We start from the raw sequence: 16,636 nt of genomic DNA, 5'->3' as shown, positions 1-16,636 counted from the left end.
ATCAGTTTAGGCCAATATATATTATTCTTCATATTTTTGGTAAAAAAAAATCGCAATAAGTGTATATTGATTGGTTTACGCAAAAGTTATCGCGTCTACGAATAGGGGATATATTTATGGCATTTTTATCATTATTTTTTTTTACTACTAATGGCGGCGATTTGCGATTTTTAGCGGGAGTCTGACATTGCGGTGGACAGATCAGACACTTTTGACACTTTTTTGGGACCATTGACATTTATACAGCGATCAGAGCTAAAAATAGCCACTGATTACTGTATACATTTTACTGGCAGGGAAGGGGTTAACACTAGGAGACGATCAAGGGGTTAAATGTGTCCTAGGGTGGTGTTTCCAAGTGTGGGGTCAGTGTACTGACAGGGAGTAGAGAGACATCACTGTTCCTAATCACTGGGAACAGCAGATCTCTCTCCTCTCTCTGACAGAATGGGGATCTGTCAGTTTACATTGACAGATCCCCTGTTCTGTCTCTCTCAGGAGCAATCGCGGGTGCCCGGCGGACATCATGACCACACGCATCGGCTCCTACGTCACGTGGTGGTGTGCGCGCCTGCTAAGGCTATTTAAAGGGCTGCCGTACAGCTACGGCGATTTGCCCAGGAGAGCCAACCTGCTGCCGTATAAAGACAATGGCTGGTTAGTTAGTGGTTAAAGTGTATGTAGACCCTCATCGTGTAGAACAACCCATTCAGTTTAAAATAGAGATGAAAGGCAAAACATTTGTGTATAGATATAAAAAAAACATCATAAATACCTTTTTTCCCCTTTTTTTCTATGTACCGTATTTATCGGCGTATAACACGCACTTTTTTCCCCTTAAAATCAGGGGAAAGTCGCAGGTGCGTGTTATACGCCGATCCCCTGCGATCCCGAGCTGTGAAAACTTCAAAATCGCCGACCGTGATTTGAAAATGGCGCCGCCGGCGCCGAAATACACAGAGCCGGTCCTCGGCTCTTTCCGGCGGCTCTCGTTCACCTTCGGCTCCACTCGTAGTCCCGAGCGGAGCTATCCGAACCTACTCAGCTAGGTTCGGATAGCTCCGCTCGGGACTACGAGTGGAGCCGAAAGTGAACGAGAGCCGCCGGAAAGAGCCGAGGACCGGCTCTGTGTATTTCGGCGCCGGCGGCGCCATTTTCAAATCGCGGTCGGCGATTTTGAAGCCCAATATGGCAGGGACAGGGGATCGACGGCTGCAATGGGGCAAGGCTGCACTGGGGAAGGCTGCACTGGGGAAGGCTGCACTGGGGAAGGCTGCACTGACAAGGCTGCACTGGGGAAGGCTGCACTGACATGGCTGCACTGACATGGCTGCACTGACAAGGCTGCACTGACAAGGCTGCACTGGGGAAGGCTGCACTGGGGAAGGCTGCACTGACAAGGCTGCACTGGGGAAGGCTGCACTGACATGGCTGCACTGACAAGGCTGCACTGACAAGGCTGCACTGACAAGGCTGCACTGGGGAAGGCTGCACTGACAAGGCTGCACTGGGGCAAGGCTGCACTGAGAAGGCTGCAATGATGGGCATTTAAATGTAAGTTTTTTTTCCCTTCAACTTCCCTCCTAAAAGTTTTTTTTCCTTAAAATTCCCTCCTAAATTGGGGTGCGTGTTATACGCCGGTGCGTGTTATACGCCGATAAATACGGTAATAACATTTTCTCTGTTCTCAGCTGCATAAGAGCTGGGAGAGGAGAAACAGCAGTGCACTGGGCTTTGCAGTGAATGGCTGTGCGGGAGGTGGGGGTCGTGTCAGATTTCACATAAAGAAGGCAATACAAAGAGAACAGGAGACTTTCTCATACAAGTACACGCTACAGCAGGCACATATCAGGAATATGAAATGTTGGGTTTACATGCTCTATAAGATAACACAGGAAGTGTTTACAGAACAGCTCTGAACTTCTAACACGATCAACGGGTATTATTTGCAAGACTTTGCAGCGGTACCCCAGTGAGGGCTGCTGATTGATTCTATACCCCACTGGCTACCCCGACTCTGCAGATCCTCTCTTACCTCTGACAACTTGGGTTCCATTCTGCAATGTGACATTAGCAATAAGAAACTCACACAATATCACTGAACCACTCAGAAAAGTTTATTAAATAATTAATAAAACACAATAAAGGGCATGAATGAACACAAATTATCATTGGCAAGTGTTATCACTTAATGCACATATACAGAACGTATAACCTTATAATCACTTTAAGGAGTATATGTGAACAGGTGCACAGAGGAATAGGTACTCAATATCTTTAAAACATATATTAAATACCTTCCCACTGAGGCCTCAACACACAGACCAAAATCCAGCATATATTCTTTACATTCAAGAACACAGTGTAAAATCTAGCATATACTCTATGGCTCCCCCTAGGTTGTAATTCAGAGTTCAACTTATGAGTGTAGCAGCAATGCTTGGTAAAAGAGGAAGATGATGAAAGTTCTTTCAACTCCGGATATCTTAAGCTAGCCTGATGTTTAAAATGCAGTATTTGTAATCCACAAGCACAAAGGAAAAGAAATGACTGTAGAGCAAAAGATATGCTGATGGCTGTTAAACTGAAGAAATATCACCACTTGTAGATTCCTCCTTACATGTGAGTGCAATACAGTACTGACCTTACAGCGCAGGGGAGAAATATAAGGCCCCAAAGTCCAGCTGTATGATGCCTGTAAAGAAGTAGATTCACCTCTGTGGAACTACAAGCCTCACCAGCAGTCTGTAGAAAGAACTCACTCAGCAATACTGTAATCTCTACTGGAATGGGCAGGTACCCTCTTACCACAATAGACTCAAATGGCTGTGAGGCTCCATCCGGAATCCCTTCCTGGTGTCTCCGTCTTGTGAAGATGGTGCTGCCGTGCTGTGCTGCAACTCCCAATGGGCTGAAGTGCAGGGGCTTCCAGTTGCTCTGAAGCACAGGCCGGTCCACTCGCTAGGATGGCAAGGCTGTACTCCGAGATCCCTCAGAGACAGGCAATCCGTCTCCGCTGTATAGGTCGCAGTCTCTCACTCCTGGTCACAGACAGACCTCCTGCTGGCAGGTGTTGAATGGCGTCAAGAGAGGCTGAAAACAAGGCACGCCTCTCCTTTTATCACTCCTCCCAGCAGGCAGTGCTGCGCGCTTCGCATTGTCTGTCATGTAGTTCAGGACTGAGCCAGCTAACAGGGTCACTTCCTCCTCCAAACTACATCTCCAACAATACTTTGCTGTATTCCTTCTCAAAGAATAGGAAAAAATCCTAACAGAGCCCAGCAGCCACTAGAGGGAGCCAAACTCATTTGAAACAACAACAAACTATTCAACTATAATAACTATAGTAGCAAACCCTTGGCTACAACTGATTAAAACATGTTTTCAATATTTTATTTAACAGAACAAAAGGAAGCAAAAAAGAGAAGTTTATTGGTAGGGTTTACATACTAAGAATTTTTTAAACCAAAAAAATGAAAACATATTTGACAGAAACATATATATGACAGAAAAGAATAGTTTAAAAATCACATAACAATTATTACTGAATTCCTTGACACCCCCACTCTGGAATAACCTAGTGAATGTAACCTTATATAGGGTAAAACTCACACAGGGGTAAACCCCAACAACTTATAAAATTACAGAATCCGTGGTTGTCAATCCCAGGACTGGATCCCACAACCCTTATCACCCATAGGTCTCTAATAGATAGATATTTCTTGGGAAGGCACAAAGGAAAAACCATATACATCCACATATATGCTTAAATTTAATGAGCACTTGTTCCTTTTTAGTACAAAACTCAGCTGCATGGTAAAGCACACAAATACATAATTATTGGTCATACCAACACTATTTTTTTCCAGCAAACATGAAACAATTGTACATTTATCTGATGACATATGACCGGGACTTTTTTCCCCAAAGGACAGGTGCAGGAACTCCCCCCTTCTGAGTCACCCCTTGTCTCCACCCCCAAGGAATAAAATAGATCCCCTGCTGCCAGCAATAATAGATACCCCCCAGCAACAATAGACCCCTGCAAGCACCAATAGATCCTCCTTAGCGACAATAGACACCCCCCCCCAACAATAGTTTCCCTCTCCACCAACAGATCCTCCTCACAACACTAGATCCCCCCCCAGCAACAATGGACCCCTGTACAAAACACCACCCCAGCAACAACAGATCTCCTAGCAGCCAGCATCAATAGACCTCTCCCTTAACAATAGATTTCTCCCAGCAACAATAGACCCCCATGCAAAAACAGATCCCCTCCAGTGACAATATATCCCCCAGCAGACAGCATCAATAAACCCTCCAGCACACCTCCTGCGTTCCCCCATGTTTCCACTGAAAAAAAGCCCTGCATATGACTGTACTATTTACCTGTTTTAACCACATGCCAACCTCCCGCCAGTGGCAGAATGGCTCCCCTGCGCAAATCAGTGCAGCTGTACAGCAGGCCTCTTATGGGGTATAGGGGGCGCGTGTGCCCACCGCGTCACTGAAGAGCCAATGTGCATGTCCGGCGGACGCAATGTCCGCCGGCACCCGCGATCGCTCGTGACAGAGCAGGAACGGGGATCTGTATATGTAAACACACAAATCCACGTCCTGTCGGGGAGAGGAGACATATTGTGTGTTCCTAGTATATAGGAATATGGATCGGTCTCCTCCCCCAGTCAGTCCGATCCCCCCACAGTTAGAACACACAGTGAGGGAACACAGTTAACCCCTTGATCGCCCCCTAGTGTTAACCCCTTCCCTGCCAGTGACAATTATACAGTAATCAGTGGCTATTTATAGCACTGATCGCTGTATAAATGTCAGTGGTTTCAAAAAAGTATCAAAAGTGTTCGATCTGTCCACCGCAATCTCGCAGTCCCGATAAAAATTGCAGATCACCGCCATTAAAAATAATAAATAATAAAAATGGCATAAATCAATAGCCTATTTTGTAGGCGCTATAACTTTTGCGCAAACCAATCAATATACGCTTATTGCGATTTTTTTCTTTTACCAAAAATATGTAGAAGAATACATATCGGCCTAAACTGAGGAAAAAATGTATTTATTTATATTTTTAAATTGGGATATTTATTATAGCAAAAAGTAAAAAATATTGTGTTTTTTTAAAAACTGTCACTCTTTTTTTTGTTTATAGGGCAAAAAATAAAAACTGCAGAGGTGATCAAATACGACCAAAAGAAAGCTTTATGTGTGGAAAAAAAAAGGACATCAATTTTGTCAACGTCGCACAGCCGCGCAATTGTCAGTTAAAGCAACGCAGTGCCGTGACGCAAAAAATGGCCCGGTCAGGAAGGGAGTAAATTCTTCCGGGGCTGAAGTGGTTAAGCCACTGCCCTGGAAAAAATGTACAAAAGTAAAAAGACATTTTTAAATTATTCTATTAGTTGGGGAACAATGATTTTAATAATACTTGAAGACCAATATACAAAATGCAGGATTCTTTTAAATTTGCATATGTACAATGTATACAACCTACTACAGCAAAACTGACATTTACAAAGAAAAAATGCCATTTAAGAATAAGTCCACCTTTAAGAAAAAAATAATAAATACACTGCGTCGCTTTAACTGACAAGTGCGCGGTCGTGCGACGCTACACCCAAACAAAATTGATGTCCTTTTTTTCCCAACAAATAGAGCTTTCTTTTGGTGGTATAAACAAAAAAAGAGTGACAATTTTGAAAAAAACGCAATATTTTGTACTTTTGTACTTTGTGCGACGTGGCTCCCAAACAAAATTGACGTCCGTTTTTTCCCACAAATAGAGCTTTCTTTTGGTGGTATTTGATCACCTCTGTGGTTTTTATTTTTTGCGCTATAAACAAAAAAATAGCGACAATTTTTAAAAACACACATTATTTTTTACTTTTTGTTATAATAATTATCCCCAAAAAATATATAAAAAAAACATTTTTTGCTAAAAAATTGCATTGATTACTGTAAAAATGTCACTGGCAGTGAAGGGGTTAACCACTAGGTGGCGCTGTAGGGGTTAAGTGTGTCCTAGGGAGTGATTCTAACTGTGGGGGGGAGGGGCTGTGTGACACGTCACTGATCACAGCTCCCGGATTACAGGGAGCTGTGATCAGTGACAGTGTCATTAGGCAGAACGGGAAGATGCTTGTTTACATTACCTGTTCTTCCTCACCGTGAGACGATCGCGGGTATGCCCGCGGACATCAAATCTGCGGGACCTGCGATCGCTGTCACGGAGCTCCAGGCACGCGCCCGCGAGCCGCCTCTTAAAGGGCAAAGTAGAGGTACGTTAATCTGCCTGTACGCGCCCTTTTGCCGCAGTATATCTGCGTGAGGTGGTCGGAAAGCGGTTAAAGTAGAGACTCAAGAATGCGAATTCGAAATTATTACAGGTTGGTAGAGAACACCCACCCTACTAAATAAATTCTATCCCCAAGTCTCTAGTAGATGTTGGAGATGCGGAAATAAAGAAGGCTCCATGATTCACATTTGGTGGTCGTGTCCCATGGTGCAGTCATTGTGGAAAATGGTTCATGACACCATTCTTCCAGTCACATCAGAAAATTTAAGCTACAATATGGCGCAATATCTCTTGCACCATACTACAATCTCTAAGAAACATTATCTCAAGTCTTTACCTATGTTTATGATAAATGCCGCAAGACATTTTACACCATACCACTGGCGTTCAAAGAATATTCCTTCAAAAAAAGAAGTGGTTTCGTAGAAATAACCACATTGAGAAAATAGAGGAACTTATCAGCATATCACAAGAGAACATCTCAAAGTTCACTTCAACCTGGTATAACTGGATCCAATTTAAATCTACGACTGCCTATGAAGCAGCAATATAACTTGAAAAAGGCAACAGAAAGAGAAGGGAAAATGTAATAAAAAGGAGAGAGAAGGAAATAATAAAGCACAACTGCTCCCCCCCGCCATTTAAAAAAAAAATGTATTTCCCCCTATATTATTTCCCATTTAAATCTAATACCAGTAGCTAATCAAAATTGGTCAGATTATTATAACTTTGAAAATATGAATGTTTCATATCACTTCAAAGATTAGATGTTTATGTGTACAACATGCTATATACCTTGTATCACAAAATTCACATTTTGAATACATCAAGCGCATATTACTTCAGTTGTGAAATGTTACATGGTTTTGAACTTAAATCTGTTCTACTGTTGCATATATATATATATATATATATATATATATATATATATAATGTACTGTATGCTTTTTTGATACACAATAAAATTTATGAAACAAAAAAACAAAAACGAGGAACGACTACAAGCAATAAATTTATTCTCGCTGGAGAAGAAACGCTTGAGAGGGGATATGATAGCGATTTACAAATACCTTAATGGTGATCCCAGCGTAGGAAAAAAACCTATTCAGTCTCAGGGAGTGTAAGAGGACATGGGGCCACACAATGAGATTGGAGAAGAGGTTTAACCTAAAGCTGCGTAGGGGTCTTTTCACAGTCAGGGCGATAAGGAGGTGGAACTCTCTTTCACAATTGGTGGTGATATTTTTAAAAGACTCCTGGACGTGCATCTTATTAAATACAATATACAGGGATATAAGAAATTATTATCGACACTGACACACATACACCAACACAGGTTGAACTGGATGGACTATTGTCCTTATTCGACCTTACCTACTATGTAACTATGTACAGTGCCTTGAAAAAGTATTCACACCCCTTGAAATTTTTCTCATTTTGTCATGTTACAACCAAAATTGTACTTTATTGGGAATTTATGTGATGGACCAACACAAAGTGGCACATAATTGTGAAGTGGAAGGAAAATGATAAATGGTTTTCAAATTTTTTTTTACAAACAAATATCTGAAAAGTGTGGCGTACATTTCTTTTCAGCCCCCTTTACTCTGATACTCCTAACTAAAATCTAGTGGAACCAATTGCCTTCAGAAGTCACCTAATTAGTAAATAGAGTCCACCTGTGTGTAATTTAATCTCAGTATAAATAACAGTTGTTCTGTGAAGCCCTTAGAGGTTTGTTAGAGAACCTTAGTGAACAATCTGCATTATGAAGGCCAAGGAACACACCAAACAGGTCAGGGATAAAGTTGTGCAGAAGTTTAACTGGTTCCCGACCAGCTCACGTACTTACACTGCGACACAATGGTACCGCTGGGCGAAACCCTGTACGGGCTTAAGGGCCACCAGAGCGTGCGTGCCGCCGATGCAAGTGGCTGGCGGGTGCGATTGCTGCCGGCCACCCACGATCGCGTGCATGAGAGCCAGCACGGGGATTTGTGTGTGTAAACACACAAATCCCTATTCTGTCAGGGGAGAGGAGACATTGTTTTTTCTTACTAAGTAGGAACAACGATATGCCTCCTCCTCCAGTCAGTCCTATCCCCATACAGTTAGAACACATATAGGGAACACACATTTAACCCCTTGATCATCCTCTAGTGTTAACCCCTTCCCTACCAGTGACATTTACACAGTAATCAGTGCATATTTATCCCAAAAATGTGTCAAAAGTGTCCGATCTGTCCGTCACAATGTCGCATTACCGCTAAAAATCGCAGATCACCGCCATTACTAGTAAAAAAAAAATTATAATAAAAATGCCATAAATCTTTCCCATAGTTTGTAGACACTATAACTTTTGCGCAAACCAATGAATATACGCTTATTGCATTTTTTTTACCAAAAATATGTAGAAGAATATATATTGGCCTAAACTGATGAAGAAATTTGTTTTTTAAAAACATTTTTGGGGATATTTATTATAGCAAAATTTTAAAAATATTGTTTTCTTTTCAAAATTGTCACTCTTTTTTTGTTTATAGCGCAAAAAATAAAAACCACAGTGTTTATAACGCAAAAAATAAAAACCACAGAGGTGATCAAATACCACCAAAAGAAAGCTCTATTTGTGGGGAAAAGGGGATGCAAATTTCGTTTGGGTACAGCATTGCAAGACCGCGCAATTGTCAGTTAAAGCGACGCAGTGCCAAATTGTAAAAAGTGCTCTGGTCAGGAAGGGGGTAAAATCTTCCAGGGCTGAAGTGGTTAAAGCAGCGTTAGGTTTTAACAAATATCCCAAGCTTTGTACAATTTACGGAGCACTGTTCAATCCATCATCCAAAAATGGAAAGAGTATGGCACAATTGCAAACCTACCAAGATATGGCCATCCATCTAAACTGACAGGCTGGTAAAGGAAAGCATTCATCAGAAAAGCAGCCAAGAGGCCCTTGGTAACTCTGGAGGAGATGCAGAGATCCACAGCTCAGGTGGGAGAATCTGTCCACAGGACAACTATTAGTCACGCACTCCACAAATCTGGCCTTTATGGAAGAGTGGCAAGAAAAAAACCTTGTTTAAAGAAAGCCATAAGAAGTCCCGTTTGCAGTTTGTGAGAAGCCATGGGGGGCACATAGCAAAACATGTGGAAGAAGGTGCTCTGGTGAGATGAGACCAAAATTGAACTTTTTGGCCTAAAAGCAAAACGTTATGTGTGGCGGAAAACTAACACTGCACATCACCCTAAACACACCATCCCCACCGTGAAACATGGGACAGCAGGGACAGCTGGTCAGAGCTGATGGGAAGATGGATGGAGCCAAATACAGGGCAATCTTAGAAGAAAACCTGTTAGAGTCTGCAAAAGACTTGATACTGGGGAGGAGGTTCACCTTCCATCAGGGCCGGACTGGCCTACCGGGATACCGGGAAATTTCCCAGTAGGCCGCCTGCCCTGGGGCCGCTTCGAGCTGTGCCTCAAGCAGGGCCGATCCTGCGTGGCTACACTGCGCGCCGAAGCTTCCGTGCTATCTTTCCCTCCCTCCTCCTTGTATATGGCACACATACACAGTGGCGATCTCCCACTGTGTCATGGAGCTGGGGGTCCGTCTGAGCTGTTCGGCGGCGCTGTAAGAAAGCCCCGCCTCCTAGACCGGCTTCTGTGATTGACGGAACACTAATCCAATGGGGCATGGAATCAGTGTGATGTGTGTCACAGGAAGCAGCACGTTCTTACAGCGGTCGCCCTTGGTGGGCTGCATCGGGTGAGCTGCATTTGGTAGGCTGCATCTGGTGGGCTGCATCTGGTGTACTGCTTTTGGTGCTCTGCATCTGGTGGGCTGCATTTGTTGGGCTGCATTTGGTGTTCTGCATCTGGTGGGCTGCATTTGGTGTTCTGCATTTGGTGGGCTGCATTTGGTAGGCTGCATCTGCTGGGGTACATTTGGTGGGCTGCATTTGGTGGGCTACATCTGGTGGGCTGCATTTGATGGGCTGCATTTGGTGGGAATTGCACTGGTGGGCTGCATCTGGTGGGCTGCATTTGGTGGGCACAGCACAGGTGGGCTGCATTTGGTGGAATTTGCACTGGTGGGCTGCATTTGTGGGCTGCATCTGGTGGGCTGCATATGGTGGGCTGCATTTGGTGGGCTCTGCACAGGTGGGCTGCATATGGTGGGCATTGCACTGGTGGGCTGCATTTGGTGGGAATTGCACTGGTGGGCAGTGCACAGGTGGGCTGCATTTGGTGGGAATTGCACTGGCGGGCTGCATTTGGTGGGCACTGCACAGGTGGGCTGCATTTGGTGGGCACTGCACAGGTGGGCTGCATTTGGTGGGCACTGCACAGGTAGGCTGCATTTGGTGGGCATTGCACTGGTGGGCTGCATTTGGTAGGCATTACACTGGTGGACTGCATCTGGTGGGCATTGCACAGGTGGGCTGCATTTGGTGTGCACTGCGCAGGTGGCCTGCATTTGGTGGGAACTGATAAGGCTGCATTTGGTGGGCACTGATAAGCTGCATTTGATGGGTATTGATGAGCTACATTTGGTGGGCACTGATAAGCTGCATTTGGTGGGCACTGGTAGGTTGCATTTGATGGGCACTGGTAGGCTGCATTTGATGGGCACTGGTGAGACTGCATTTGATGGGCATTGGTGAGGCTGCATTTGATGAGCACTGATGAGGCTACATTTGATGGGCATTGGTGAGGTTGCATTTGATGGGCACTCATGAGGCTGCATTTGATGGGCACTGGTGAGGCTGCATTTGATGGGCACTCATGAGGCTGCATTTGATGGGCACTGGTGAGGCTGCATTTGATGGGCACTGGAGGTCAGCATCAGCGCTGCCAAGCCAGTCTGAGGGGGGTCAGTGATGTAAGGGGGGAGTGAATACCATAATGTAAGAGGGCACTGATATAAAAGTTTCCCCCTTAAATCAGCCACCCCTTAACTTAGTGTATTCTTTCTGTGGAAAGTGGTCTCTGGTCACCACAGCCCCCCCTCACATTCACAGAGTCCCTTGGGTCCCCCTTGACGACTGCTACACTTTTACCACTTTTAACTGGAATTTGCTCTTATATATATAAAGCCCTATGTGCTTTCATATCTGTCTTATCTATACTGTATATAATACACTCTTCAAATGTGCTTTAAAATGCATGGTTTTCCCTTTTATGAATGAGAAATATTACATAATGATGTTGGGCTGGTATAATAATGCTATGGAGCTGGTATGAATTTTTTTCTAGGGCTGGTTTTTATTCCCAGTCCGGCCTTGCCTTCCATCAGGACAATGACCCTGAACATTCAGCCAGAGCTACAATGGAATGTTTTACATCAAAACATATTCATGTGTTAGAATGGTCCAGTCAAAGTCGAGACCTAAATCTAATTGAGAATCTGTGGCAAGACTTTAAAATTGCTGTTCACAGATGCTCTCTATCCAATATGACAGAGCTTGAGCTATTTCAGATTGTGCAAAGCTGGTAGAGACATCCCCTTGCAGTTGTAATTGTAGCGAAAGGGGGTTCCACAAAATATTGACTCGGGGGGGCTGAATACAAATGCACGCCACACTATTCACATATTTATTTGTAAAAAAAATTTAAACTCATTTATAATTTTTCTTCCACTTCACAATTATGTGCCACTTTGTGTTGGTCTATCACATAAAATCCCAAAATACATTTACGTTTTTGGTTGCAACATGACAAAAATGTGGAAAATGTCAAGGGGTATGAATACTTTTTCAAGGCACTGTAACTATATGCAACCACAAGATTATTTGTTTTAGAAACCAGCTACATTTTTAGATGTCCCCGGCTTTTATACGTCAACCCTAGTGAGGTTATTTGCTTGTTTCAGATTGTCGCAGTCATCTTCTTTTCACAATATGAATTTCCTCACAAATCCACCAAGTCGGCTACATGCTCTGTTCTTTCTTCTCAGCTGGAGAATTGTCTGTACTGGCCGCATGCTTACTGAAGTCCGTTGGATTTGTCAGGGCAGAATCAGTATGACAGTCAGTGGAGGTGGCGAATGGCTGCAAAAACATGTGAAAATTAAGTGTAAGCAAAGTGACCTTAGAAGATGGCAATAAATGACCCAGACCTAGGAAATGCAAGTCCGGCTTCCATGCAATATTGAAGTTAAGGTTCCCTTGCAATAACTATTTTTGTTTTTAAAAACATTAAGCACAGTGTTAGAACTGCTCTGTTTTTTGTCCTGTAAACTCGTGGACCAGATCGCATCTTGCAATATTTAAGCCATTCCTAATTTGGCCCACAAACGGCATACAATCTTCTCTCTTGGTTACCCATGTAAAACAACTCAGTTGCACTTGGGTGGAGCCAAGTTCTGCCCCACCAAATAAAGACTCTGGGGTTTATTTACGAAAGACAAATCCACTTTGCACTACAAGTGCACTTGGAAGTGCAGTCGTTGTAGATCCGAGGGGGACGATGCAAGGAAAATAAAAAACAGCATTTTAGCTTGCACATGATTGGATGTTAAATTCAGCAGCACTTCCCCTCATTTCAGATCTTCCCCTCAGATCTACAGCGACTGCACCTCCAAGTGCACTTGTAGTGCAAAGTGAATTTTACTTTAGTAAATAACCCCCTGTATCTGTTGATTGACACAAGGGGGTCTATTTGTAAAAAAAATATATTGTGAATGTCTCAACATTTGTGAAGGCATAAAGAATAATATCCGTAATGTTTTAATATGTGTGTACTAGTGTCCTTTTGTTGCCTTTCACCAAGCAAATATAACATACCCTAGCCTTCAGTCTTAACAGAAAAATAGTTATAAAAACATTCGACCATGAGAGTTAACATTCAGGGGAAATAATACCAGGGAGAATTCTGCACTGTGTACATCTATGTACAAACAGCCGAACGAATGGGTGTTCGACTGAATAAAACTGCACTGTGAAGCAAATATTTAGCAGCTGTTTTATTACTATTGCTAAATGTTAACTCTTTCTCTTGATTGTTAGCACATGATCATATTTGGTCAATCACATCATAGGAATCCCATTAATGTCATTGACCAAATATGGTCAGGTGCTCAATCACGTAACCCAGAGACCCAGAGCCTTTGCTTGTATTGTGGTGAGTTTGGACATATTGGTGGATGTGTTTTTTTTTTCATTCTGCAAGTTGTAGGCATCTGGCATCTTGATTAACATAGATCTGCATCGTTGGACGACATGATTGATGCTATATTTACATTGTGGGACTTTTTGTTATTACTTTTTTGTTATTAAAGTACTCATCAAAAAGTGTTTGTGTATTTTTTTACCACTGAATTTTTAGTGAAATGTTTATAAAGAGGGTTTTCAGATTCCAATAAGCCCCCTGCCTGCAGACCACTAGACATGTGCACACTGAAATATTTTGTTTCTGAATTTTGGTTTCGTCCGAAAAATAAATTTATTTAGTTACTCCTGAAATTCATTTTTATTTATTTTGTTTCGTTAAAAAATGCATTTGTATGAAAATCCGAATTAATTAAGGTCAAATCTGTTAATTGAAGACTTATGGTGTCTGTCGGATGTTCTAAGAAGATTCGACGAAGCAGCTAAACTGTACGATGCCGCGATCATACATTTCTGGTCGAATGCTCCGCCCACAAGCTATAGTAGAATTATAATGTTGTATGACTAGTAATAATTATAATTATTGATTATTATTACTAGTCAAACAACATTAGAATTCTCTCATAGCTTATGGGCGGAGCATTTGACCGTAAATGTCCACTCGCGGCGATCATATGATTTTAGCTGCTTTTGTCGAATCTTCATATCTCTATAAAGTTAAATCTTTTCTCTCTATGTCGAATAATCTTGGACTATTAGAGTTAGGTTAGGCACATTCAACTGCAGGTTGGATAGACACAGATCGCTATTGTCATCGTCATGTTGAATCTTCTATCTACAGTCAGGTCCATAAATATTGGAACATCGACACAATTCTAATATTTTTTAGCGCTATACACCACCACAATGGATTTGAAATGAAACAAACAAGATGTGCTTTAACTGCAGACTTTCAGCTTTAATTTGAGGGTATTTACATCCAAATCAGGTGAACAGTGTAGGAATTACAACAGTTTGTATATGTGCCTCCCACTTTTTAAGGGACCAAAAGTAATGGGACAATTGGCTGCTCAGCTATTCTATGGCCAGATGTGTGTTATTCCCTCATTATCCCATTCACAAGGAGCAGATAAAAGGTCCAGAGTTCATTTCAAGTATGCTATTTGCCCACTATATATCTATTAGTGAAGCAAGCCATCATTAGGCTGAAAAAACAAAACAAACCCATCAGAGAGATAGCAAAAACATTAGGTGTGGCCAAATCAACTGTTTGGAACATCCTTAAAAAAGTAAGAACGCACCGGAGAGCTCAGCAACACCAAAAGACCCAGAAGACCATGGAAAACAACTGTGGTGGATGACCAAAGAATTCTTTCCCTGGTGAAGAAAACACCCTTCACAACAGTTGGCCAGATCAAGAACACTCTCCAGGAGGTAGGTGTATGTGTGTCAAAGTCAACAATCAAGAGAAGACTTCACCAGAGTGAATACAGAGGGTTCACCACAAGATGTAAACCATTAGTGAGCCTCAAAAACAGGAAGGCCAGATTAGAGTTTGCCAAACAACATCTAAAAAAGCCTTCACAGTTCTGGAACAACATCCTATGGACAGATGAGACCAAGATCAACTTGTACCAGAGTGATGGGAAGAGAAGAGTATGGAGATGGAAAGGAACTGCCCACAATCCAAAGCATACCACCTCATTAGTGAAGCTTGGTGGTGGTAGTGTCATGGCGTGGGCATGTATGGCTGCCAATGGAACTGGCTATCTTGTATTTATTGATGATGTGACTGCTGACAAAAGCAGCAGGATGAATTCTGAAGTGTTTCGGGCAATATTATCTGCTCATATTCAGCAAAATGCTTCAGAACTCATTGGACGGCGCTTCACAGTGCAGATGGACAATGACCCGAAGCATAATGAGAAAGCAACCAAAGAGTTTTTTAAGGGAAAGAAGTGGAATGTTATGCAATGGCCAAGTCAATCACCTGACCTGAATCCAATTGAGCATGAATTTCACTTTCTGAAGGCAAAACTGAAGAGAAAATGCCCCAAAAACAAGCAGGAACTGAAGACAGTTGCAGTAGAGGCCTGGCAGAGCATCACCAGGGATGAAACCCAGCATCTGGTGATGTCTATGCGTTCCAGACTTCAGGCTGTAATTGACTGCAAAGGATTTGCAAACAAGTATTAAAACATAAAAGTTTGATGGATGATTGTTAATCTGTCCCATTACTTTTGGTCCCTTAAAAAGTGGGAGGCACATATACAAACTGTTGTAATTCCTACACCGTTCACCTGATTTGGATGTAAATACCCTCAAATTAAAGCTGAAAGTCTGCAGTTAAAGCACATCTTGTTTGTTTCATTTCAAATCCATTGTGGTGGTGTATAGCGCTAAAAAATATTCGAATTGTGTCAATGTCCCAATATTTATGGACCTGACTGTATCTATATCGAACTGTTGTCGCAACAATATGAAAATATAATAGATAAGAAAATAAAGCATCTCTTTATTTTAGATCTTTCGGATATCGGATTCTGCACGTTCATTATTGTTTTGTTAAAACGAAACACGAAAATCCTGAAATTTGGACGAAAATGCTTTCGGACTATGCACATGTCTACAGACTACTACAAACACCAGGTCATGGGGAAGTGGCCCTTGTCCTCATCGACATGGAGACAAGGTGCTTTGCTAGGAGGTACTTCCTGGAAAGGTACATCTTCATATTGAGTACATGTGGCCTGGTATGATTCAGGAGGCGGCAGGGCGCACGGTCACTCCCCCATTTTCTGGCCACTCAGGCTGCATGCTTGGATAGGGGTCTAGTATGGTCAAGGTTCCCCCTTAAAAGCCATACCAGACTTAAAAAGTCTGGTATGGAATAGGGTAGGAGCCCATGCTGTTTTCTTTCATGGGCCCCCCCTAAAATGCATACCAGACCTAAAAGCCTCATAGAAATTTTGGGGGGAACCCCCGTGCCATTTTGTTTACATTATCCATGCTGTTTGTTTACATTCACCTGTTTGATTACAATCCCTGGCTGACAGCTGAATGTACTGGGTGGAGATGAGCCATTGGTTGTTGGGATACTGGCGGGTGCCAGCTCCCTAACAACCAGAAGGAAGCTGTCACATTTAACAGTGGAAATAAAACAACTGCTAAATGGTTTGCATCACACTGCATCTGGAGGTTTGTTTGGCTGAACCTG

At 42.7% G+C, this 16,636-nt stretch overlaps 1 protein-coding gene across 1 annotated transcript in view; it reads right to left on the bottom strand.

Annotated features, from left to right (window-relative positions):
• Positions 1–12,139: 12,139 nt before the first annotated feature.
• The window catches only part of LOC141134042 (adhesion G protein-coupled receptor E3-like), a 99,230-nt gene continuing 94,733 nt past the window's right edge, over positions 12,140–16,636 (bottom strand). Inside the window, exon 13 of the mRNA XM_073623631.1 lies at positions 12,140–12,319. Coding sequence (XP_073479732.1) covers positions 12,241–12,319 — 79 coding nt within the window. The 3' untranslated portion in view covers positions 12,140–12,240. The remainder of the gene's footprint in view (positions 12,320–16,636) is intronic.

The sequence above is a fragment of the Aquarana catesbeiana genome, linkage group LG03 (genome assembly GCF_042186555.1).
Source record: "Aquarana catesbeiana isolate 2022-GZ linkage group LG03, ASM4218655v1, whole genome shotgun sequence".
Lineage (NCBI taxonomy): Eukaryota > Metazoa > Chordata > Amphibia > Anura > Ranidae > Aquarana > Aquarana catesbeiana.
The sequence above is the reverse complement of the archived record's forward strand: the minus strand, read 5'-3'. Positions and strand labels throughout refer to the sequence as shown.